General features: G+C 43.2%; 1 protein-coding gene across 5 annotated transcripts in view; it reads left to right on the forward strand.

Moving 5' to 3' along the window:
- The window catches only part of LOC139155658 (nuclear transcription factor Y subunit gamma), a 215541-nt gene that overhangs the window by 187725 nt on the left and 2264 nt on the right, over nucleotides 1-25552 (forward strand). For 4 of the 5 annotated variants that reach the window (XM_070730882.1, XM_070730884.1, XM_070730883.1 and 1 more), the window contains 3 exons: nucleotides 850-1023; nucleotides 2239-2397; nucleotides 4216-4323. In XM_070730882.1, coding sequence (XP_070586983.1) covers nucleotides 850-1023; nucleotides 2239-2397; nucleotides 4216-4323 — 441 coding nt within the window. The remainder of the gene's footprint in view (nucleotides 1-849; nucleotides 1024-2238; nucleotides 2398-4215; nucleotides 4324-25552) is intronic. The other variant, XM_070730885.1, reaches the window with a different exon arrangement.

Raw genomic sequence — 25552 nt, forward strand, 5'->3', positions numbered from 1 at the left:
TATGAGTACATTTTATTGTTTATGTTCATAACCTGCTCCAAGAAACCCAAATACAGGAAGTCCTTGACTTTATGATAATTGGGACCAGAATTTCCACTGCAAAGCAAGGCAGTTGTTAAGTCAGTCACAATTGATCTTGCAACCTTTATATTTGCTGTTAATGAATCACTGCAGTTGTTAAATGAATCATATGGTCATTAAACAAATCAGCTTCCCCCATTGACTTTGCTTATGAGGAACTGGCTGGGAAAGCCACCAATGGTGATGGTATGCCCCTGGGATGCTATAGCCATCATAAATAAATGCTGGTTGCCAAGTGCCCGAATTTTGATCATTGTGATTGTGGGGAATAGTTGTAAATACAAAAACTCCTCAGAAATCACTTTTTCCAGTGCCGTTATTGAAACAGACACTAAATGAATGGGTGTAAATTGAGTACTACCTGTAATTTCAAATCTCACTTAAGTAAGCAAATGGCATTCTTCATCAGCTTGTTGGCCTCACTGCTAATAATACCCCTTTCCTTTCATCGATCTGCAAAGCTTTTCCTGCAAAGTGGTAGGTCTGTTCATTTTTGAATGCTGCTTGTCTTTCAAGGAAGAAATGGAAATTCAGCCACCAGACTCGAAGATTCTCTCAAAATGGGAGAAAGTAAAACAGGCAGAACAGAGCGGGGCAGAGGGTTGATGTACAGTGTCCAGAGAAAAGTACTAATCATAGAGGAAGCAAATCTTAACATTTGTATATCTCCAATACGAATTTTTCCTTACCTGTTTACATTTCTGCTGGAATCCTATGTTTCAGGCTTTGTTTACTGTAACTCAAACACCTTATTCTCTATTGGGATAGGAGGAGGTCCGCCAGGCTGTGACTCCAGCAGAACCCGTCCAGTATTACTTCACTCTGGCCCAGCAGCCAGCAGCTGTCCAGGTCCAGGGCCAGCAGACGGGCCAGCAGACAACCACGTCCACCACTACAATCCAGCCAGGGCAGATTATCATCGCTCAGCCTCAGCAAGGGCAGGTTGGTATGCAGGCCTTTCATGGCTCTTGCACACTGAATTTGGAGAGCAGGTGGAAAATGGTATTATCGGGTGCTCTCTGGTTTGTGAAAGAGACAAGATCAAGGCAGCATGTTAAAGTTAATAAAATGCAGTATGCTACATTGGGATATCTTGCAGCATTCAAACAAACAAAAAACTCCCCAAGCTTAAAATATAGACCAGGTTCTTCCAACATTGCTGTGGTTGCATTCCTACAATGTGCTGAATCGCAAAATACCCAGCCTTGTTTTAGGCTAGCCCTTGGTGTGTTATAAGGACCAATCTCATGATGTTGTCAAAACTGCAAGTCTTTAGTCAACTGCTTAGACTTGCAGGTGGAAAAACTACCCAATGTGAGTGGGGCTGGAATGGAAGTATGACCAGGTTTCTCACCGCCTTCCTAAGTGAGAAGCAAAGAAAGAAGTCTGCATTTGCTGCAGACCCTGTCTCCTTCCCTGGTCATATTGGCTGGGACTACATAGAATTAGAGTTCCAGCAACATCTGTCTGGCAGTATGTTGTCCATGTCTCCTGTAGTTTAGTTATTGGAGTAGATTCATAGGATGTACCTATCGTATACCCAGTGAGGAAAAACCAGTGCTCTCTTCATTAATGCTGACAGTCATTTTGGAAGGGACAATCCTGGCTGCTACTGCTCCTGGTCAGGTCCAGGTCAGACTGGAGGATAATTTTCATTTCATTCAAGTCCATCTTTGGCTGTGAATGTTCCGTAGATGATGTTTGGCCACTTATTATTTTTATTATTGTTATTATTGTTTTTTTATATGTTGTAAACCACCCTGAGTCCCCGGAGAAGGGCGGCATATAAAGCCAATGAAAAAATAAATAAATTATTGTTTGCCAAGGTTGTTTTTAAGAGGAAAAATTGGAGCAGTATCTTGGATGCCACCTTGAAACACTGACGGAAGGACAGGATGTAATTTGAATTTTAAAAGAATGAAATATAGACAATCTTTTGCTTTTGAAGTATTAACATCTGATTTTTTTTTGATAAATGCCCTTTCTGCTATCTTTGACCTTTTATGTCTCAAAGATTGTGACACTGAAAAGGGAGCATTTCCACTTGCTGGCTGTCTCAAGATTGGTTGTCTAGTCCCATGTTGCAACACACAAGTGTAGCTGATCAATATATCTGAGATGTCCTCCATCTTCTCTTGTGTGCGTCTCTTCTTTCAGACCACTCCTGTGACCATGCAGGTGGGAGAAGGACAACAGGTGCAGATTGTTCAGGCCCAGCCACAGGGGCAAACTCAGCCGGCGCAAAGTGGGACTGGGCCAACTATGCAGGTCATGCAGCAAATCATCACCAACACGGGCGAAATCCAACAGATACCGGTCAGAATCAAAATGGGTCTAAAAGTTACAGAAAACCTGGACTTGATTTGCATTTCAAGGGAATGGCAAAAGTATAGTGGTATCCTCTCCTGCAGAAACCCTGGATGACCAACACTAGTCCTTTTTTGCTGGCTGAACTGGGTTCAGATTCAACTGCATGTGTGGGATCTGCATCTTGACTGCAAAGTTCTAGAGCAGGGGTGTCTAGCCTTGGCAACTTTAAGACTTGTGGACTTCAATTCCCAGAATTCCCCAGCTAGCCTATTCTGAAGAGTTGAAGGCTACAGGTCCTAAAGTTGCCAAGGTTGGACATCTCCTTTCTAGAGAGACAGCTCATTCTAAAAAGCAGCTCATTCAAACCTTTGCTGAAGCCACTTCTCCCCTCCACACTCATTAGCTCAGCTTCTTGACTTACTTTCTTTCTCCCCTTCCTTCATTCTCATCTTATGAAACAGTTTTACATTATATTCTGAGTTAATATTTAAAAGTCATACAATCACCAGAGCCACACACGACATTTGCAAAACATTCCATGCTTAATTTCATAATCAGACTGGTTTCTTTAAACTGCCTGTTCCAGCTCTTCCACTCTTATCTTTAACAAGTGGTTTCCCAGACAGAAGCTCCATAGTGGTGTGCACCAGAGCAGTAAGTCAAACCCCTTAATGTCTGCATTGTCCATTTTAAGTTAGTTATTCTAGTTAAAGTCTAACCAGGGCCTCTGCTTGCAAACAGCTTCCCTGCAGGCATATTTCAGTGCCTTCAGAAGGACCAACTGTAAAGAAGCCTTTGCTTGCAGAAAATATGCATTTGTAATAGGGGAGCTGCCCTTTGCCTTTAGGGACTGGTTATTTGGGAAGAAGAAAAATCCCAGATGTTAGAGAAGTCAGTAGAGGGACAAGGTCCAAGTGCTGTTAATTTCTGCTCGAGGAGATTTGGAGCATCAATGACAGATTGTCTAAAGATCTTCTCCACCTGTTCCTTGATTAAAAGATGCTGCCCTGAGCACAATGTAATTGTATTTTGTACATATACAGCAGGGTGGGCAGGAGGTTAACTATTTCTAAATGTAGTGAGGTTGTTCTAAAACACAGCTGAGTAAGATTTTTTTTGTTTCGTTTTTGATGCTGCACTTTTTAAAACACAAAAGGAAGAATCTGAGAAATCCAGCAGTGACACTAGGACATCACCAGAGAGGATAGATTGAGATTCCTGGCATCAAAATCATTGCATTAAACATACACCTGATTTAATGCGTCCATCTTCACTTTTTAAAATGCCATTGTTTCATTTTCTTTAAAAAATATCATGCTGCTGAAAATCAATGATTAGATACCATATTTTGGTGGCACAATTTTTGGGGAGCGTCACAATGGGGCAGGGTTTGCATTAATCAGAAAATTAGTAATCAATTTGGGTTCTTTCAGGTTTGAAAAAGAAGTATAGCTATCTGCACCAAAGATGGTTTGTCTTTCAAGTTTCCATTTAATTTCATCTCAAAGTCTTTGTTGATTTATGGTGTTGATGAACCAAAAAAATGTACAGAAGACCATAGAAATAAATAAAAACAAAAGTTGTGATTGTAGAACATTAGGTGAATTTAGATTTTTTGCTTATAGCTGCTGTAAAGAAAAATAGGAAATTAAGATAGCAGAAAGAAGCCACTTTTCTAGCCCAAGCACATGTGTTTATAGTTTCATCTTTGGTCTTATGTCATCTTCCTGTATAATCTCATCAGGCATCTCTGGGAAACTAGAGGCTTGTTCTGTTTTCAGATGACCAATTCTGTGTCCTCTTTCTCCCTCCTGCTGTTTTTAGGTCCAACTTAATGCCGGCCAGCTGCAGTATATCCGCTTAGCTCAGCCTGTGTCTGGAACTCAGGTGGTCCAGGGTCAGATCCAGACGCTTGCAGCCAACACGCAGCAGGTATCAGCTGACCTCTCTCCCGGGTTGCTTAAGAAGATATGTTAAAATAGCCTGACCCTTTGAGAAAGGAATTGATTTCTCTAGATACGACCACCGGAACCAGGGGTCGTGAGAGGAGTTCTGATCTTCAATTTCTGCCGAATACTGCCATCTTCCCTCCCCCCCCCCCTATTGCTTTTTTAAAAAGAAAACCTCAACCATTTGGAGAAGTTGTACTAACCCCGCTCTTTTGCATATGGAATAGGACAAAATCTATGGCTCAGAGCTATTGTCATAAATCTGCCCAGACACAAGGTTTTTTTCTGTTTGCTTAGCTGTGAAAGATATAAATCATGTTTTGTTTGGTAAACATCCTGTTTCAGGGGCATCTATTATGGGTTGTCAAAGAAGGTGGTTGAACTACATCTTGACTCTTTCAACACCCCATCTCTGCTTGCACATCACTATTCTCAACAAATGCTTCAAGTAGGTTAAAAATGAAATAATAATATAGTATGCTAAAAGGCCTGGTGTTTGGAAGCTGAAATCCAAAATCTTTTTCCTACTTCAAAACTTTATTAAGCTTTCAGCAAATTTAGTTAAACTCTGTTCTTTTTTTGCCCCCACCCAGGCCTTTATTATCTGTCAGCTTTTCTGTTTGAGCCACCTGCCAGCCTTCATGTTGCCATTCTTAGTGTTCAAGCGCCGTGTCTAATTTCCCCTGCTTTACAAAACCTTTTTTAGTAACTGCTAAATGCATTCATTAAAAGCAGTACTTTTGTTTAGGTCTTGCCTATGAGTAGCCTTCACCTCTTTTGGATCTGGATGCTTCATTGTCTGCAACCTGGGATGTGCCTTGATTAGTATCAAATGGGATTGCTTTTTTCTGCCTCTTTTCCCTTTCCTAACAGATACAGTGGGTGGTGGGGGAGGAGTATTTAGTCAGCCATCAATTGTGCAAGTTCTCCCTCTTTTTTTAAAATAATTTTATTGAGTTTTTCAATTAAAAAAAAAGAAAACAATACAATACATATTTACAGGTGAATCCATATCTTATATTTTTATCTACATTTTTATCTACATTTTCTTTTAGTTGTCTTTGAACATCTTGCTGTTTTATTTTGGTGTTTTTTTGAGCTTCTTTTCTTAGTCCATGTGTACCATTTTGTCCAGATTTCATAATAGTCCGTATCTTTCTGATTATTTAATTCCATAGTCAATTTGTCCATCTCTGTGCATTCATAAATTTTGCTGATAATCTCTTTATCTTCAGGTAGTTGTGGCTTTTTCCAATTTTGTGCGAATACGATCCTTGCCGCCGTTAATATGTGAAATATTTAACATTTTTATTGTAAGACCTTCTCATAATACCCAATTAAAAAAGTTCTGGTGTGTATTCTATTTTTGTACTTTGTTATTTGCTGTAACCAATTGCTTACTTTTTTCAAGTATTTTTTTGTCTCTGGACATAGCCACCATAAATGAAAGAAGGTGCCTTGTGTTTGTTTGCATTTCCAACACATTGAGATGTTATTTTTATAAATTTTGGCTAATCTTTTGGGTGGTAAGTGCCATTGATATAACATTTTATATTGTTTTTCTTTATAATTTATGTATTTAGTCAATTTAATATTTCTTTTCCATATTTGTTCCGATTCCTCTAGTTTTATATTATGGCCAAAATTTTTCATCCAGGCTATTATAGTTCCTTTAACTATCTCCTCTGGTCTCTCATATTCCATTAAGTATTTATAGATCTTGGATATTGCTTTTTCTTCCGGGCCTGTCAATAACTTATCTAGTGGTTGGATGGCTTTTTCTATACCTGATTGTTCCATGTCTTTTTTATATCTTGATTGGATTTGAAGATAAGTCCACCAACCCATATTTATATTAGTTCTTCTCTGCTTTTTAGTTTACCAGTTGCGTCTAATATTTCTTTATACTTGATTTTTTTTTTGTCATTTCTATTGTGTTTGGATATATAAGGGTTTTCATTGTGAATATCCAATTTGGTATTTTAGTGTAATGTTTTTGTCTAATTTCTTTCCATGTTTTAAATAGAAATTGTCTAATTAAATGTCTATTAAAATATTTTAATATTTTATCTCCTGTGTCTCACAGATAAGCGTGCTAGCCTTTCTCTAAATCATGGCCTTCAAATTGTAAAATTCATTTATTGTCTAGATTAATCCATTCTTTTATCCACATAAATGAAGCTGCTTTATAATACATTCTCCAATCTGGCATTCCAAATCCCCCTCTACTTTTAATATCTTGTAAGTCTATTATCTTTATTCTTGGCTTTTTGCCTTGCCATATAAATTTGGATATTATTTTGTTTAAATCAGTAAAAAAATTGGAGTTCAGTTTTATTGGAATGGTTTGGAATAGATATAAAAATTTAGGAAGGTGTTGTGGTTGGCTCTGGGTGAGCTCCTGCCCCAAGGACTGTGGGGGTGGATGTGGGTGAATCCTCCCAGTGTCAGAGACCTGTTTTACTGCCAACTGCTTCGGGCAGCGAAGTATCTTCGGAAACAGGAAGTGACTGTGAAATGGGACCCTCAGAGGGGGACCTGGCAGGCAGCCCATTAGGAAGCAATGCATCATCCTCTTTATCTTCACTGGACTCTGATGAAGAAACATTTATTGACGTATGTAGACGAAGAGCCTTGAATAGGAAAGAGCAGCTACATAAGTATTAAAAAAGATAAGAGAGTTCACCTGTGGTTGGGTGTGGTTCAACTAATTAAGGCTGCTGTTAAATGGGCAGCCCTAATTAGTGTGGAAGATTATCTGTTCGTGATTGTGGATTTTCCTTGACTCTTTGGATTCTCCAAGAACCCTGTGCTTTGATATCTGGACTCTGAATGTAAATCATAGTTAACTGTGTGAGTTAAACAAAGTCTGAAGGAGTATAGCTGTGACAACTTCACAGCTACTTGTTAATTGCTTTGAGTTTGTTTGTTTTTTGTTATTTCACTGCCTTCAAGTATGTTTGTTTTACACATGAGCCCTTTGACTACAAAAAGAGGGTTTTGCTTCTATTTTTCTGTGGATAAAGAAAATAATGTTGACTTTTCCCGTGTGTGTGTCTGTTTTGGCTACTTTTGCATTTAATTAGAGGCTCGTGCCAAGAGCCAGCAGAACAGGAATTATACTCATTTTAATAGATCCAATTCTTCCCATCGATGATAGCTGTAATTTCCCCCATTTTTCTAATTTTTCTTTAGTTTGTTTTACTAATTTTTTGTAGTTCTCTTCTTTTATTGATGAGCATCTGTTAGTTAAGTTTATTCCTAAGTATTTAATTTTCTTTGTGTTAGTAAATCCTATTTCCAATTCCTTATTTTGTTTATTCGTCATATTTTAGTCATAAATTTTGTTTTCTGTTTGTTAATTTGTGGGCCTGCTACCTCCCCATATTCTTCTATTTTTCCTATTAGATATTGTCCTGTGTCTAACAGTTCTTCCCAAAAAAATACTAGATTGTCTGCAAAAGCTTGTAATTTGTAGTCCTCCTTTTTAACTTTTGTTCCCTTAATATTACTATCTTTGCGAATTTCATTTAACGAAGTTTCTAGTACTAATATGAAGAGCAAAGGGATAGCGGGCATCCTTGTCTAACTCCTTTGTTTATTTGGAATGCTTTAGTCATTTCATTGTTGACAATTACTTGGGCTTTTGGGGTGGTATATATACTGTCTATTACTTGTTCAAATTTTGGGGCCAAATCTCATTTGTTTTATTAGTTTCCCCATATATTGCCAATTCACGTTATCAAAGGCTTTCTGTGGGTCCAAAAAAATCAATGCTATTTGTTTTTCAGGGTGTGCTTCGTAATACTCAATGATATCCAGAACAATTCTTGCACTATTCCTGATTTTGTCAGTAGAAAACCATTCTGATCAATATGTATAATTTTATTTAGTATTTTTTTAGCCTTTCCGCTATTATTGAAGTAAAATTTTTGTAGTCTGTATTTAGGAGAGCAATTGCTCTATAATCGTTGACTTGGTTTGTATTGGCACCTTCTTTTGGAATCATAATGATATATGTCTCTTTCCATGTTTCAGGTACTTTAGCATTCAATAAGGCTTCATTGTAAATTTCTAGTTGTAATTGTTCTAGGGATTCTCCAAAACATTTATAATATTCCCCCGGGTAACCATCTGGACCTGGCGCTTTATTATTTTTTTGTCTTTTAATTGCATTTTGAAGTTCTATTATAATGATTTCTCTATTTAACATTTCCCTATTTTCTTCCTTTATTTCCATCACATTTTTCTGTAAGATGTATTTATCTATTTTAGTTGTATCAATTTCCTCTTGTGCATATAATTTTTCATAGTATTCTGAAATAATTTCTTTTAATTTTCGTTCATCATGTTGTAATTTTCCTTCTGTATCGATTAGTTGATGTATCATTCTGTTTTCCTTTTCCTTTTTAATTTTGTATGCCAGCCATCTGCCCAGTTTATTTGCGTTCTTGAAGAATGTTTGCCTAGCAAGATTGATATTCTGGCTTTACTCTTGTTGATCTAGTAAGTTTAGCTCATGTTTATAACCCATTAGAGATTCATATATTTCCCTTCTTTCTGGTAATTCCTGATGCTGTTTTTCTAATTTTTTGATATTCTCTGTTAATGTGTTATGTCTCTGTCTTCGCTTTTTATTTCTCCCTATATTATATGCTATGGTTATAACTCTTATGTAGGCTTTTGAATAGTTGTCGGTTGTTTCTGGTTTTCTTCCAAAAAGTATTTAATCTCTTGTCATTCTTGTAGTATATTCTTCTTCTAATAGTATATGTGGGTTTAATTTCCATCATTTATTAGTATTTTTAATCCTTTTCCAGATCACCACTAATGGATTATGGGCTGCCCAGATATTCATATCTATTTCAACTGTTTCAATATCTTGTAACGTTTCACTACTTGCGCAGACCATCTCTATCCTTGAATAAGATCCATGTGGTGCTGAGTAGAATGTATATTGCTTTTTTTTGGGGGGGGGGGGGTTAGTCTCCATAGGTCTGCCAAATTTAGTTCTTCAACCATATCTTTAAATGTATTTGGTAGTATAGTTCTATTGGTGTTTTTGTTTTTACCTGTAATGTAATCCTTATTTTTAGCTATAATTCCATTGTAATCTCCTATAATACAAATATTTTTGTTTTCCAATGTTAATTTTATCATGTAATTTCTTATAGAGTTCTTTTTGTTTGGGGCGTATACATTTACTGGATTTATTTTTTTTCCATTTAATTTAATTTTTGTAATCAAGAATCTTCCTTTCGAATCTGAGTAAGTTTCTTTTGCCGTTATTTCCTTTTTGATATACGTTGCTACTCCTTTTTTTTCTTTCCTAATGATGTATATAATATCCCTAATTTTGGATTTTCTAAATATTTCTTTTCTGTTTCTTTTATATGTGTCTCCTGGAGACATATGATATCTGCTTTTTCTTTAATTAGTTTTGTATATACCTTTTTCCTTTTCTCCGGGGTATTTAATCCTTTAATATTTATCGAAATTAATTTAATTTCTTTATTCATTTGTTTGATTTGTTGTTTCTTTTACTTGTTTCCCTTCTTTCTCCATACTGAAAGAGCGGGTCCAGCAGTCACGTGGGTTGCTCGCTGTTCAATCCGCATAGGACCGAGCCTTGTCTTTTAAAAGATTGCTGGATCCGCCCTTCCCCAGAATTCGCTCGATCCTTCATCCGGCGGGACATGTGGTGGCTCGCTCCTCTTGATAATACCTTCCCTCCTTGTTCTTCTTCAATCAGCAGATAAGTAAATTTTTCAATTGCCTTTATTTAGAAGCTTGCCTTTTCGCGCCAGCTTTACTGGGCTTGGCGCCAAGGGGAGAAGCCGTGGTGCGGCTACTACCGCAATTTCCACAAGCGCCCTGCTTGCGCCGCTGCCGGATTGTATTTCCTTGGAAATCTAATCGGCTCGGAGGTTTTACTGGCAAGTTAAATAAGAGAAAAATGGCTTTTTCCTCCAGCGGTGTGGGACACTTTAGCAAGCTCTCTTGTTCATCTCCTGGATCGGTGTTTATTCTTGGCGTGAAGGCCCTCACGCCCAGCTATTCTCCACTGCATCTGGAAGGAGACTCCAACATGGGTAATTTACCAATCCTATTGGTAGAGACTGAGTTAGAAATTTAAATATTAATTAGGCACCACCCCCTTGCTGCTCCCATGAGCCCAGTTTTAAAAACTCAGTCCCAGTGTAGAGACATACTGAGTTTTGCTCTAAGTAAAATTTATTTATTTATTTATTTATTTATTGGATTTGTATGCCGCCCCTCTCCAGAGACTCGGGGCGGCTAACAGCGACAATAAAACAGTGTACAATAGTAATTTGGTATTGATGATTAAAAATCAATTAATATAAAAACCAAACATACATACATACATACCATGCATAGAATTGTAAAGGCCTAGGGGGAAAGAGGATCTCAATTCCCCCATGCCTGGCGGCAGAGGTGGGTTTTAAGTTGTTTACGAAAGGCAAGGAGGGTGGGGGCAGTTCTAATCTCTGGGGGGGAGTTGGTTCCAGAGGGCCGGGGCCGCCATAGAGAAGGCTCTTCCCCTGGGTCCCGCCAGGCGACATTGCTTAGTTGACGGTACCCGGAGAAGATCCACTCTGTGGGACCTAACTGGTCGCTGGGATTCATGCAGCAGAAGGCGGTCCCTGAGGTAATCTGGTCCAATGCCATGAAGGGCTTTATAGGTCATAACCAACACTTTGAATTGTGACCGGAAACTGATCGGCAACCAATGCAGACTGCGGAGTGTTGGTGTAACATGGGCATATTTGGGAAAGCCCATGATTGCTCTCGCAGCTGCATTCTGCACGATCTGAAGTTTCTGAACATTTTTCAAAGGTAGCCCCATATAGAGAGCGTTACAGTAGTCAAGCCTCGAGGTGATGAGGGCATGAGTGACTGTGAGCAGTGACTCCCGGTCTAAGTAGGGTCGCAACTGGTGCACAAGGCGAACCTGGGCAAACGTCCCCCTCGCCACAGCTGAAAGATGTTTCTCTAATGTCAGCTGTGGATCGAGGAGGACGCCCAAGTTGCGAACCTTCTCTGAGGGGGCCAGTGATTCTCCCCCCAGGGTAATGGATGGACAGATGGAATTGTCCTTGGGAGGTAAGATCCACAGCCACTCCGTCTTGTCTGGGTTGAGTTTGAGCTTGTTGACACTCATCCAGGCCCTAACATCCTCCAGGCACCGGCCTATCACTTCCATTGCTTCGTTGGCTGGACATGGGGTGGAGATGTATAACTGGGTATCATCGGCGTATTGATGATACCTCACCCCATGCCCTTGGATGATCTCATGAGTAAAAGTACCTGTTTAATGTTTTTACTTTTTGTCTCCCTACAGGTTACTGAAGAGGACGATAGGGTCTCTGTCCTCCGCGGACACCACCCCCGACGCTTCTCAGGGGTTCGCTTCCTTCCGAGGGAACTTCCCCGAAAAGGAGCACCTCAGCCCGCGGTCCCTGGCCTCCGTGGCCAAACTAGGGCTGTCAGCCGAAGGTGAGGGGTTCCACCCCCCCCCCACTGGGAGGCTCGAAGGCGCTATCGCCCAAGGCTCCGGGAAGGAAACGGAGCAGTGCCTCTCAGCTGTTTGGCGGCCGCTGGACACGCCGCTGCCGCCACTGAAAACACCAACAACTCAGCAAGTTACAGGGGCCGCAGGCACATTGGTGAGGAAGTGACAGGAGACTACCAGCGGGCAGGAATCGGCGGGAAACAGCAGGGAGCCCAATAAAAGCCGCGAACGGCATGGGCGACACCATTTTGGGTTGCTGTCTTCACGATACCCGAAGGCGCCAAACAGATGTACTTCCTGCAGCTGGTAGGCGCGAAGGGGCCAACAAGCCTTAGTGCGCAGGTGCAACGGCACACCGAGACCGTGCACCATTTTTGTGGGGTTGACAAGGCTAATCAAGGTGCCTTATTGCCAGGGATTCCTCTAGATCACCAGAGATTCTAAAGAGTGAGTAATGATGGAGGAGCACCAGGGAAATGAAAAAGCGGCCTCCCCTGCCATGCCTAAAGACAAGCCCAAGGGGAAAGCCAAAGAGAAATCAAAGGCCTCACAATTCCCTGCTTCGGCCTCCTCCCTTAAGGAGGCCGATAAACGCATTAAGGCCCTGGAAAAGAGGCTGGAGGCAGCTCTACATGCTTCCCCCTCAGCAGTACCGCTAACACAGAGGCAAGCATCAACCCCCGAACCGATGACCCCACAATCTCCTTTTGGACTATCTGGGGCTATTAATGAAGGGGACTGGTCACCGGACAGACAATTTCCGGCATTGCCTCAGGTCATGCCTTTGCCAGGCACATCTTGGACCAGGCCTGGATCAGCAGGCCCTCCCAGACGAAGTTCCCAGGGTCCTTCAGCCACATTCACCCCCACAGCAGCAGGGCTAAGGGCACAGGCGAACACATGGCAAAACATGCCACCTGACTTACAGGACATTATTGCAAACACTTACTCACAAGGCCTTTAAAGCCCTTCATGGCACTGGACCAGGATATCTCCGAGACCGCCTGCTGCCGCACGAATCCCAGCGACCGATTAGGTCCCACAGAGTGGGCCTTCTCCGGGTCCCGTCAACTAAACAATGTCGGTTGGCGGGCCCCAGGGGAAGAGCCTTCTCTGTGGCGGCCCCGACCCTCTGGAACCAACTCCCCCCAGAGATTAGAACTGCCCCTACTCTCCTTGCCTTCCGTAAGCTCCTCAAGACCCACCTGTGTCGTCAGCCATGGGGGAACTGAGACATCTCCCCCGGGCATATACAATTTATGAATGTTATGTGTGTATATATGTGTGTTTAGAAAATGGGGTTTTTTAAATGTTTTTAGTAGATATTTAGATTTGTTATAAATTGTTTTTCACTTTGTTGTGAGCCGCCCCGAGTCTGCGGAGAGGGGCGGCATACAAATCTAAATAAATAAATAAATAAATAAATACATAAATAAATAAAGGCATGGCGGCCGGGGTGCACCGGTATGCTCAACAGCCCCCGCAAGCACCAGCAAGGAACCTTTGGCCGGTACCGCCCCCCTCGGGTTTGGGGTCCCTATCAGAGGAACCAATTCCAGGAGAGGACAGCGATAGAGAGTATGACCTATCAGAGGACGAGACAACTCCAGAACAACCACCAGCTGTAGGCCTGCTTAAGCCAACACTGTTCAGGACTTTGCTTTTTAAGGCGAAACAGGTAATGAACCTCCCTGGAACAACTAAGACGGTCGATGATACCGGCAAAACATCGGCTACCCTGCTCAAGGAACCCCAACCCAAGTCCGACCATATTCCATCATCTGAAATATTTGTGAAAGGGGTCAAGCGGCCTTGGCAACACCCGGCAGCGGCGCAAGGCCCGTCAAACCTGGAAAGGAAATTTTACACGTTCGATGAGTTGGAAAAACTCCTCGAGTTTCCGCCCATAGACCAACCAGTTGTGACACTAGTCTCCAGCACCCTGGTACCTTCGGAAACAGGGGAAAGCCTGAAACCGGAAGATAGGAAAGTGGAGATGCTCCTGAGGAAGGCGCACCAGATGTCAAGCTGGGGATTCAGGGCAGCAGCTGCAGCATCATTCCTTAACAGAGCCTCTATATTGTGGCTGCAGGAGATGCAATCCCGACTGGGACCAGAGGATGGCAGGTTGCGTCAAGACCTAAGCAAGCTGCTGGCAGCGGCGGAATTTTCCACAGACGCCACCCTACACGCGGCGAAATTTTCAAGCAGGAGTATGGCAACCACATTATCCGCACGCCATCTCCTGTGGTTAAGAAACTGGCCAGCAGACTTGAAATCTAAGTGGCGGCTGGCATCGGCTCCATTCCAGGGCTCTATGCTTTTTGGAGACATACTAGATAAGGTCCTCATAGAGGACAAGGACAAAAGAAAAGTGCTTCCCAAGGCCGGTAGACGCCAAGACCGAAGATCAACTCCATACACGAGACGACAACCTTCTCGCTGGGAAACCTCCACCGGAGTGGGTCAGAACCAAAGACCATTCATGCAAGGCCAATTCACTCAACAACCCTTCAAAAGCGACAGAGGGTCGTTCCAGGACAGACCAAGGGGCTACCAACAATCGAGGCGGCCCTTTCGGGGGAACAACCAAAGAGGGTTTTGTCGCACCAAGTGACTCGGCCAACCTACAGCTGATTGGAGGGAAGCTTCAACACTTCAGCACCTCCTGGCAATCCACATCCTCTGACAAGTGGGTCCTAGCTACGGTGTCGAGAGGGCTCCGCCTGGAGTTTGTAGGTCACCCCCCCCATCGGTTCGTACAATGTCCAATAGTCCGAGACCCCCCCCAAAAGAAGCAACAATTACACAGAGAAATTATGCATTTAATAGAAATCCAGGCCATAGAACCAGTCCCACCACAGGAGGAGGGCAAGGGGTTTTATTCGATGATCTTCATTGTTCCCAAGGCCTCAGGAGGCTGCAGGTTAATACTCAACTTAAAGCAGCTAAACATCTTCGTAAAATACAGAAGATTCCGCATGCAGTCCCTACAAACTATTCTAGCTTCAATCTGGTCTCGAGATCTGTTAACCTCCATCGACTTAAAGGAAGCATACTTACACATTCCCATACACCCATCACATCAGAAATACCTCCGCTTTTTCTCCGAGGGAACACATTGCCAATACAGAGCCATGCCATTTGGCCTTTCCTCAGCTCCACGAACCTTTACAAAGCTTCTGGATGCCTTGACGGCCTACCTGCGCTCTCAATCCATCAGGCTGATGGCATACCTGGACGACATAATTATACTGTCCAGGTCTCCAACACAAGCAAGGCACAATTTGAACCAGACTATACGAACATTAGAAGCTCATGGCTTCACCATCAATGTAGAGAAAAACCAGTTGTCCCCCAGGACCAGGCTTCTACACCTGGGGGCCATTATAGACACTTTGTCAAGCACAGTATCACTCTCCCCAGAGAGACAAGAAAATATTCACTGTTTAATAGCCAGCCTCAACCAACACAGACAAACACCGCTGTCACTACTATCAAAGATACTGGGAACTCTGGTTTCGGCTATAGGTATCATACCCTGGGCCAGACACCACATCCGGACCCTGCAGTGGTTCTTGCTCCCAGCGCAAAGATCCAAGGTAAGCCACTCCCACCGGCGGGTCCGGATACCAAGGAAGGTCAGAGAGTCCTTGAGGTGGTGGACATCTCAGGCAATACACAAGGGCTCTCCCTTCCAAATACAAGACAGGATTATCCTTACCACAGATGCCAGTCTCTATGGTTGGGGAGCCCACATTGGCCACCACATGGCACAGGGCATACGGTCTGCAAAAGACCTAACACCAATAAACATAAATTTCCTCAAACTCAGAGCGGTTTTCCTAGCTCTACAGACTTTCTTTCCAATTGTACAGAACAGACATGTCCTGGTGTTGATGGACAATGTGGCGACCAGAGCTCACTTAAACCATCAAGGGGGTACAAGGTCGCAACTCCTTATGGAGGAGACAGCCAGTGTATTCGATTAGGCTGAACTCCATCTAGCATCATTGTCTGCGGAGCATATTGCCGGAACCAACAACACCCAGGCAGATTGGCTCAGCAGGACCACACTAGATCCGTCAGAGTGGATGCTAGATCCAGCATTGTTCCAACAAATGTCCCACAAATTCAGGACCCCTTCAGTAGATCTATTCGCAAATCATCAGAATGCTCAGACCCCAAGGTTCTACTCATGCTTCCCAGAACCGGGAGCAGAGGGGGTCAAGGCCCTACTGTCAACTTGGCCCCCCGGACTACTGTATGCATTCCCATCTGGGCCTTTTTAGACCTTAAGAAATTAAATCAATATAGAAAATTTAAGATGCATTCTTTGCCATCCATCCTAGCCTCCATTCATCCTGGAGACTTCATGTCTTCCTTGGATCTTACGGATGCTAATCTTCACATTCCTATCGTAAAAGGCCACAGACAATTTCTTCTCTTCGCCTTCCAGGGCAAGCATTATCAGTATAGAGCCATGCCCTTTCACCTGTCCTCAAGTCTTTACTAAGCTCTTGGGCACCCATATTCGGCCCACCCCCATCCAGTTTTTTGTGCTATTTGGATGACATATTAATTCACGGCCCCTCTAAAGAGGGCACCCATTCAGATCTCCGGATTTCCATGTCTATCCTACAGGATCATGGTTTCTCAATCAACTTTAAGAAAAGTCAGCTTCAGCCTTCCACTACTATTCAACACCTGGGAGCAATCATAGATTCTGCCCGCTCCCACGTCTTCCTTTCTACTGAGAGGAAGATCAGTATCAAAGACCTTATCTCTCAGATTAAATCTCAAAGCAGGACCACCATCGTCACCTTTTCCTCCCTACTGGGAAAGATGGTGTCCTCCATTGGCATTATCCCATGGGCTCATCTCCACGCCAGGGATCTCCAATGGCTTCTGTTGCCATTCCAGAGATTGGGGAACAGCAACTCAGCACGTCTCATCTCCATACCAGCCACCATATTGAGATCACTCTCTTGGTGGACCTCCTTCAGGATTCCAGACCAGTTTACCATCACCACGGACGCCAGTCTGACGGGCTGGGGGGCCCATGTTCTGGGTCTGATAGCTCAAGGCACGTGGTCAGTGGAGGAGTCATCCAGACCCATCAATTGGCTGGAATTGAGAGCAATGTCGTTAGCCTTCAAACAATTCAAACCACAAATCATCAATCAACATGTACTGACTCTCACGGACAATATGGCTTCAAAGAGCCATATCTGCAGGCAAGGGGACACCCGGTCCAGGGCTCTGATGCAGGAAGCCCTGAAGCTGGGTGTCTTGGCAGAGAAACATCTACAGTCCCTATCGGCCGACCACATTTCGGGGGTCCTCAACGTGCAGGTAGACTGGCTCTCCTGGTCAATGCTGGACCCAGGAGAATGGAGCCTCCATCCGTATCTATTCCATCAGATCTGCCTCGGATTCAGTCACCCATCGCTAGACCTATTTGCGACCACGACCAATGCTCAGCTCCCTCGATTCTATTCCAGATTCCCATCCCCAGGAGTGGAGGCAACAAATGCACTCAGAACTCCTTGGCCTCGGGGTCTGCTTTACGCATTTCCCCCAATACCAATTCTTCCAGATGTAATCCACAAGATTACCCTAGAGGGGGCCCAGGTAATTCTGATAGCCCCTCACTGGCCTCGCCGTCCCTGGTTCGCAGACCTGCAGCAGCTATCCGTCCAGGAACCCTGGCGACTCCCCATTTCGGAGGATATGTTGCAGCAGGGGGTCTCTCACCATCCAGACCCAGAGTGGTTCCACCTCACCGCTTGGCTGTTATCCGGCGCGACCTAGACCTTCAAGGTTACGACCCAGACGCCTTAGAAGTGATCCTCAAATCCAGAAGGAACTCTACCAACAGGATCTACGACCATACCTGGTCCAAATTTCACCAATGGTGTACATAGGAAGGTCTCTCACCTCTGTGTATCCCCATTCACAGAATCGTCTCCTTCCTCATGAAAGGCTTTCAACCAGCACCATTTGTCGGCATCTAGAGGCTTTATCTTCAGTCCTGGCAGGACCACGCAGACAACCACTTCAGTCCTTTCCTGAGATACAAAAATTACTAAGAGGCATCTCAAACATCAGGCCTCGCACTGTTCAGAGATATCCATTACCTCAAGTGCTGTACTCTCTCACTCAAGTGCCATACGAACCTTTAATGTCATCATCTTTTAGGTACCTATCCTATAAGGTAACCTTGGTGGCAATTACGCCGGCGCAATGCATTTCAGAGTTGGCGGCCCTATCCATTCGGCAGTACCTGTGCCAGTTTCATACGGACAAAGTAGTCCTCCGTCTAGACCCTACCTTTCTTCCAAAAGTCAGCTCCATGTTTCACAGATCCCAGGACATTATGCTGCCTTCATTCTGCTCCAATCAGAACCATCATCTATCCATCAGATGGCACACACTGGATCTCACCAGAGCCCTGCGGATCTACATCCAACGAATGAGACCTTTCCGCAAGTCCGAAGCCTCAAAGGCATACGAGTCAGCTTCCCTCAGCATACCAAGAGGTATCACGGTGCATTCCACAAGAAGCGCAGCCACACCAGCCGCATGGGCGACTCAAGCTCCATTGGAAGAAGTCTGCAAAGCAGCCACTTGGGCCTCTCCAAATTTCTTTATAAGGCACTACAAAATTGACTCTTACGCTTCGGCGGATGCTGCCTTTGGCAGAAGAGTCCTCCAATCCGCTATCTCTCATGATAGCAAACTAATCCCTCCCTAGGGACACATCTATTGGGTATGTCCCACTCTTTCAGTACGGATAATAGGCATTGATCACTTACCTGAACATCACTTCTCATACACTGAGCGGGTACAGCAGTCACCTCCCTCCCTAACTTTCTTATAACTATGGTTATACCTTTTAATCTGGTCTTTTACTAATAAGAAAGTAGAGCATCATTGGAGCCACCACCTTTCGAGCCTAAGTCTCCGGATTCGCAAATTCTGGGGAAGAGCGGATCTATCAATCTTTTAAAAGACAAAGAAGGGAAACAAGTAAAAGAAACAACAAATCAAATGAATGAATAAAGAAATTAAATTAATTTCGATAAATATTAAAGGATTAAATACCCCGGAGAAAAGGAGAAAGGTATGCTTCATCAATTTCACTTTTAATTTCGTTTTTATCTTTTTGGAGTACTTCTCCTGTCAGCTCCGCCATTCTATCTTCTATATCTTCTTTCATTTCTGCAATATTTTGAAACCTTCAGAAATAAGGTGTCCTGTCCATTTCCAAATTTATTAATTGGTGTTCGAGTTCTTTATGGGATTTGTCAGTCTTTTGTTCTACTTTTTCTATTTTTCTCTCATTGCGTTGTCTTATTCTACTGTTTTAATTTGTTCTTCATGTTTCTTGATATCTCCTGTCATCAACTCCATACTATTATTTAATTTAAAAATGTTAGACTTTACTCAGCATGATTCTGCATCATCATTTCCGGTAATTTGACCATCGTTTCTTGAACCGTATTTAATGTTAATTTCATAGTTTGTAACAATGTTGTATTCTCTGATTTCCCTGCTTTCTCTAATGTAAATAGATCTTCAATAGATCGTTGGCTTGCTGGGGAAGCACCCCCAGTTGCCCCCGTTACATGTTGTTTTTTACCTCCCTTTATGGTCATTGTGGTTGTACTGGTATTCGATATTTCTTTTAATGTCTTACTTTTTTTTCCAATATATCGAAAATTCTGTCCCAAATCACCATTCACAGTTTTTTTAAAGTAATCTTTCTATTTCAATATTCTATTATTTTTCTAGGGTTATTACAATCTGTAACTTTATATACTAAAATCTGTCGATACTTAACCGAACAATTTATAATAATGATTCTTACTTATTCTTATTTTTATTCTATTAATATTCTATAAGCAGTAATACTTGCTTCAATCTAATAACTAATAAGCGTATAATAAGCATATAATTATATATGTAGGTATATACTCAGTTGGAAGGTTAGAAATTTAGAGAATAGAATCTAGATTGTAGGTTATAAATTCTTATACATTCTTAAAGTTAAACACCTCAACTCTATTCTATTAAATCTGTTAAATATATCTAAATATATAATAATAAACTATAAACAATATTCTTGAACTATATAAAGTATATATATATAAACTATATATTTAAATTACACACAGTAAATATATTCAGTAAGTATTCAGTAAATAATATAACAGAATATTAAGCTTAAAATAGAAGATATGGGGAGAGGAAAGAAGAAAAAGAAGAATATAAGATAAATTTATAGAGTAAATAGAGAATGTGTATAGGAAAAAGCAAAGAGAAAGAAACTCAAAGAAAAGATATATATGAGTATATAAAATCAATGCTAAATCAATATTAAGTTAAGATAATAATATTGTGGTTACAATGTACTATAGCAAATATCTAGGTATCTGTAAATAGGCAATCAGTTATAAAGTAACAGTTAGATCAGCAGGTGGACTGGAGTTCCTTACATTTGGTTTTTTTTCTTAAGATCTAACATATGTCAAATGTCCTCTTTACAGTCACTTAAGTTTTATAGCAATTTATAATGGTCTTAAATATGTAGTAATGTCAATGATATTGAATGGATATCAAAGTATCTTAGATTCGAGTCTACGGAAAGGGGCGGCATACAAATCTAATAAATAAATAAATAATTTTATAGAAATAAAAAGAAGAAATAAAAGGGTCGAGTTTCCTCACGTCTCACGAATTATTCAGCATTTATTCTCCCGTAAAGATGTCTGCTGTCTTTCTTTCTATTCTCCCTCTTAAAAAGATGAGAGAGGCCTGTAATTGATATCATAGGTAGACCTCAACCATGAGGGACAAAATGAGAAAACAAATCCAGACAATCATATTGTCTGATTTGAAAAGAATTTATTTGCAAATTATGGTGGAAAATAAGTATTTGGTCAATAACAAAAGTTCATCTCAATACTTTGTTATATATCCTTTGTTGGCAATGATAGAGGTAAAAACGTTTTCTATTAAGTCTTCACAAGGTTGGCACACACTGTTGCTGGTATGTTGGCCCATTCCTCCATGCATATCTCCTCTAGAGCAGTGTTGTTTTCGGGCTGTCACTGGGCAACATGGACTTTCAACTCCCACCAAAGCTTTTCTATAGGGTGGAGATCTGGAGACTGGCTAGGCCACTCCAGGACCTTGACATGCTTCTTACAAAGCCACTCCTTCATTGCCCTGGCAGTGTGCTTGGGATCATCATGCTGAAAGACCCAGCCATGTTTCATCTTCAGTGCCCTTGCTGATGGAAGGAGGTTTGCACTCAAAATCTCACGATATATGGCCCCATTCATTCTTTCATGTACATGGATCAGTCGTCCTGGTCCCTTTGCAGAGAAACAGCCCCAAAGCATGATGTCACCCCCCTCCATGCTTCACAGTAGGTATGATTTGTGGATGTAACTCAGCATTCTTTCTCCTCCAAATATGACGAGTTGTGTTTCTACCAAACAGTTCTACTTTGGTTTCATCTGACCATATGACATTCTCCCAGTACTCTTCTGGATCATCCAAATGCTCTCTAGCAAACTTCAGACAGGTCCAGACATATACAGTGGTACCTCGACATACGAGTTTAATTCGTGCCAGAGCCGACCTCGTATGTCGATCAATTCGTATCTCGAACCAATGCATTTAGATTTGGCTTTTCGCCCGGAAATAACTGGAAAAAATGGAATTCTTGCACCACCTAGTGGACGCTCGGCTCGTATCCCGAATTTAAGCTCGTATGTAGAACAGAAATTTTGCTTGCCTCTCCGCTCGTAACTTGGAATACTCGCATGTGGAGCAGCTCGTATCTAGAGGTACTACTGTACTGGCTTAAGCAGGGGGACACATCTGGCACTGCAGGATCTGAGTCCCTGGCAGCGGAGTGTGTTACTGATGGTAGCCTTTGTTATGTTGGTCCCAGCTCTCTGCAGGTCATTCACTAGGTTCCCCAGTATGGTTCTGAGATTTTTCCTCACCGTTCTTGTGATAATTTTGACCCCGCAGGATGAGATTTTGCGTGGAGCACCAGATTGAGGGAGATTATCAGAGGTTTTGTATGTCTTTTATTTTCTAATTATTGCTCCCAGAGTTGATTTCTTCACACCAAGCTGCTTGTCTATTGCAGATTCAGTCTTCCCAGCCTGGTGTAGGGCTACAATTCTGTTTCTGGTGTCCTTCAACAGCTCTTTGGTCTTCACCATAGTGGAGTTTAGAGTATGACTGTTTGAGGTTGTGGACAGGTATCCTTTATACTGATAACAAGTTCAAACAGGCGCCATTACTACAGGTAATGAGTGGTCTACAAACGAGCCCCTTAAAGAAGAAGTTACAGTTTTTTGAGAGCCAGAAATCTTGCTTGTTTGTAGGTGACCAAATTCCACCATAATTTGCAAATAAATTCTTTCCAAATCAGAGAATGTGATTTTCTCCACTGCACCTGGAAGGAGAGTCCAACATGGGTAATTCACCAATCTTATTGGTAGAGACTGAGTTAATTTAAATATTTAAATATGAGGTAGTCACCGCCCCTTAGCAGCCCCCAATACCTCAGTTTTAAAAACTCAGTCTTAGTGTAGAGACTGTTGAGTTTACTTCTCTGATGAAGTATTAATAGTAATAGTAATAATAATAATAATAATAATAATAATAATAATAATAAAATAATAATAATAATTAAATTATTAATTTTTCTGTTTTTTCTCCCCTTTCTATTTGCAGGTGCTGTGAATCATGAGAGGGATTTCAAGGGGTCTCTGCCCTCCGCGGGCAGAATCACCCCCACCGTTACTCTCCTCGAGCTTCCCTTCCCTCAGTGGGTACCATGCCTAACGAGGAGCACCTCAGCCTAGGGTCCCCGACCTCAGTGGTCATACCCGGCTGTCAGCTGAAGGTGAGGGGGTCCGCCCCCCTCACTGGGTAGCTTGAACTGCAGGATTTCAACGGGAAACTGAAGGCGGCTTGTTTTGGCGCCGGGCCAGCGCCTCTCAGCTGTTCGGCAGCTATTGATTGAAGCCGCCGCGGCTGCTGCCGCCGCCACCAGCAGAAAAGCCATTTGCCGAGCCGAAAAGCCACTTGGATCGGCTGGCTCGAGGAGGCGAATCGTGGGGGGGGCATTGCGGTTGGTAACCAGTCTACGTCGACAATGGCAGATACCACTGGCAACGTTGTCCAAGGTGCTCGGGACTCTTGTTTCTTCCATTGGGATTGTTCCATGGGCTCGGCATCACATCAGGGGCCTCCAATGGTTCCTCCTTCCGGCCCAGAGGGACAAGGTGAGTCACTTACACCGGAAAGTGAGACTTCCTGCTTCAGTCAAACAGTCGCTGGCATGGTGGTTGTCCCTGGCGTTGCTCCAAGGTTCTCCTCTGCACAGCCACGAGCGCGTGATTATCACAACAGACGCGAGCTTGTCTGGCTGGGGCGCCCATATGGGTTCTCATATAGCTCAGGGCCTATGGTCTCAGGAGGACTTAACCCAGGTCAATATCAACGTTCTCGAACTCAGAGCGGTTTTCTTAGCTCTTCAGGCCTTCGCTCTCTGGGTTCAGGATAGGCATGTCCTGATTTTAACAGACAATGTGGCCACGAAAGCCCACCTGAACCACCAAGGGGGTACGAGGTCACACCGTCTCATGGTTCAAGCCACGGAGCTGTTCGATTGGGCCGAGTCTCATCTGGCCTCTTTAACGGCGGAGCATATTGCGGGGACCAGCAATGTGCAAGCGGACTGGCTGAGCAGGTCCACTCTGGATCCTTCGGAGTGGCAACTGGACCCGGCGCTCTTCAAACAGATAGTGCTGCGATTTGGTCTTCCATTGGTGGACCTCTTCGCAACCCCAGCGAACACCCAATTGGAGAGGTTTTACTCCTGGTTCCCAGCGCTAGGGGCGGAGGGGGTCAATGCCCTATGGTCAACGTGGCCCCAAGGTTTACTGTACGCCTTTCCCCCGACGTGTCTCATTCAAAGAATACTAGACAAGACAATTCGGGAGGGGGCAGAGGTGATAATGATAGCTCCCCATTGGCCAAGACGTCCTTGGTTTGCAGACCTGGTAGCCCTGTCGGTGTCTTCCCCGTGGAGGATTCCGGACCACGAGGTAGTGTTAATTCAGGGGTCAGTTTGTCATCTGAACCCTCAGTGGTTCAAACTGACTGCCTGGCACTTGAAAGGGCGGGTCTGAAACATCAATTGTTGCCAGACGAGGTTATATCCACCATGCAGGCAGCTCGTCGTCCATCAACGGTGAGAATCTACCAGGCCACATGGGCAGCCTTTTGTAGGTTTTGTTCACACCAACACCTTAATCCGGGGGAGGCTTCGGTGGTTTCAATCTTGCAATTCCTACAGTCTGGGGTTGACAAAGGATTAGCCCCAAACACCTTGAAAAGACACTTAGCTGCCCTGGCAACCATCGTGCGATTGCCTCATGCTCACTCTCTAGCACATCATCCTTGGATTAGGGATTTTATTAAGGGCGCAATTAACACCCACGCGCCTCCAGTACATAGATTCCCGACATGGGACCTTTCCCTAGTACTCCGAGCGCTTACAGCTCCTCCCTTCGAGCCAATGCGGACGATTCCATTACGATTGCTCTCCTTAAAGACGGCCTTTTTAGTGGCAATTACGTCAGCACGCCGAGTATCAGAACTTTCGGCTTTGTCTACGCGTGCAGATTTGTGTGTATTCCACCCAGATCGGGTGGTATTGAGGTTAGACCCATCATTTATTCCCAAGGTTAATTCGGGGTTCCACAGGTCTCAAGAATTAGTGTTGCCAGACTTTTGCACACATGGGCAACATCCCCTCGAGTTGAGGTGGCACAAGGTAGATGTTCGGAGGGCCTTGAAAATCTACATCAGACGGACTGGACATTTCAGGAAATCTGAAAGGTTGTTTGTGTCCTTTGGCCAACGATCAATGGGCCTTGCAGTGTCATCAAGATCCATCAGTCGCTGGCTAAGGGATTGCATTGAGGAGGCCTACAGAGCTCGGTCTCAATTACCACCGACTGGGGTGACAGCACATTCCACTAGAAGCGCAGCCACTTCGATTGCTTGGAGTACTCAGGCGTTCATTGAGGACATTTGTAAGGTGGCTACGTGGGCGTCTCCTACTACCTTCATACGCCATTACAAACTGGACTCAGTAGCTTCGGCGGAAGCTTCATTTGGGAGACGGGTTTTGCAGCAAGTGTGTTCGACTCCTGCGACCGTAGCTCAGCCTTTTCCCTCCCATGGGCCGTAATCTTTGGCATATCCCATGTTGGACTCTCCTTCCAGATGCAGTGGAGAAGAACCGTTGTACATACCTGACCGGTCTTCTCGATGCACTGGAAGGAGAGTCCAAACCCACCCGGCATGGTTGTTTCGCCAGGTCGCCGGAGTTTTGGGCTACAAGTTAAACAGTTCTGAAGTTATATGGTTATTGTTCAATAAACAGGTTATCCTTAAACTGGCTTCGTTTTTAAAACTGAGGTATTGGGGGCTGCTAAGGGGCGGTGACTACCTCATATTTAAATATTTAAATTAACTCAGTCTCTACCAATAAGATTGGTGAATTACCCATGTTGGACTCTCCTTCCAGTGCATCGAAAAGACCGTTCAGGTATGTACAACGGTTCTTCTGGAT

Source organism: Erythrolamprus reginae, unplaced genomic scaffold (genome assembly GCF_031021105.1).
Source record: "Erythrolamprus reginae isolate rEryReg1 unplaced genomic scaffold, rEryReg1.hap1 H_4, whole genome shotgun sequence".
NCBI classification, from domain to species: Eukaryota; Metazoa; Chordata; class Lepidosauria; order Squamata; family Dipsadidae; genus Erythrolamprus; species Erythrolamprus reginae.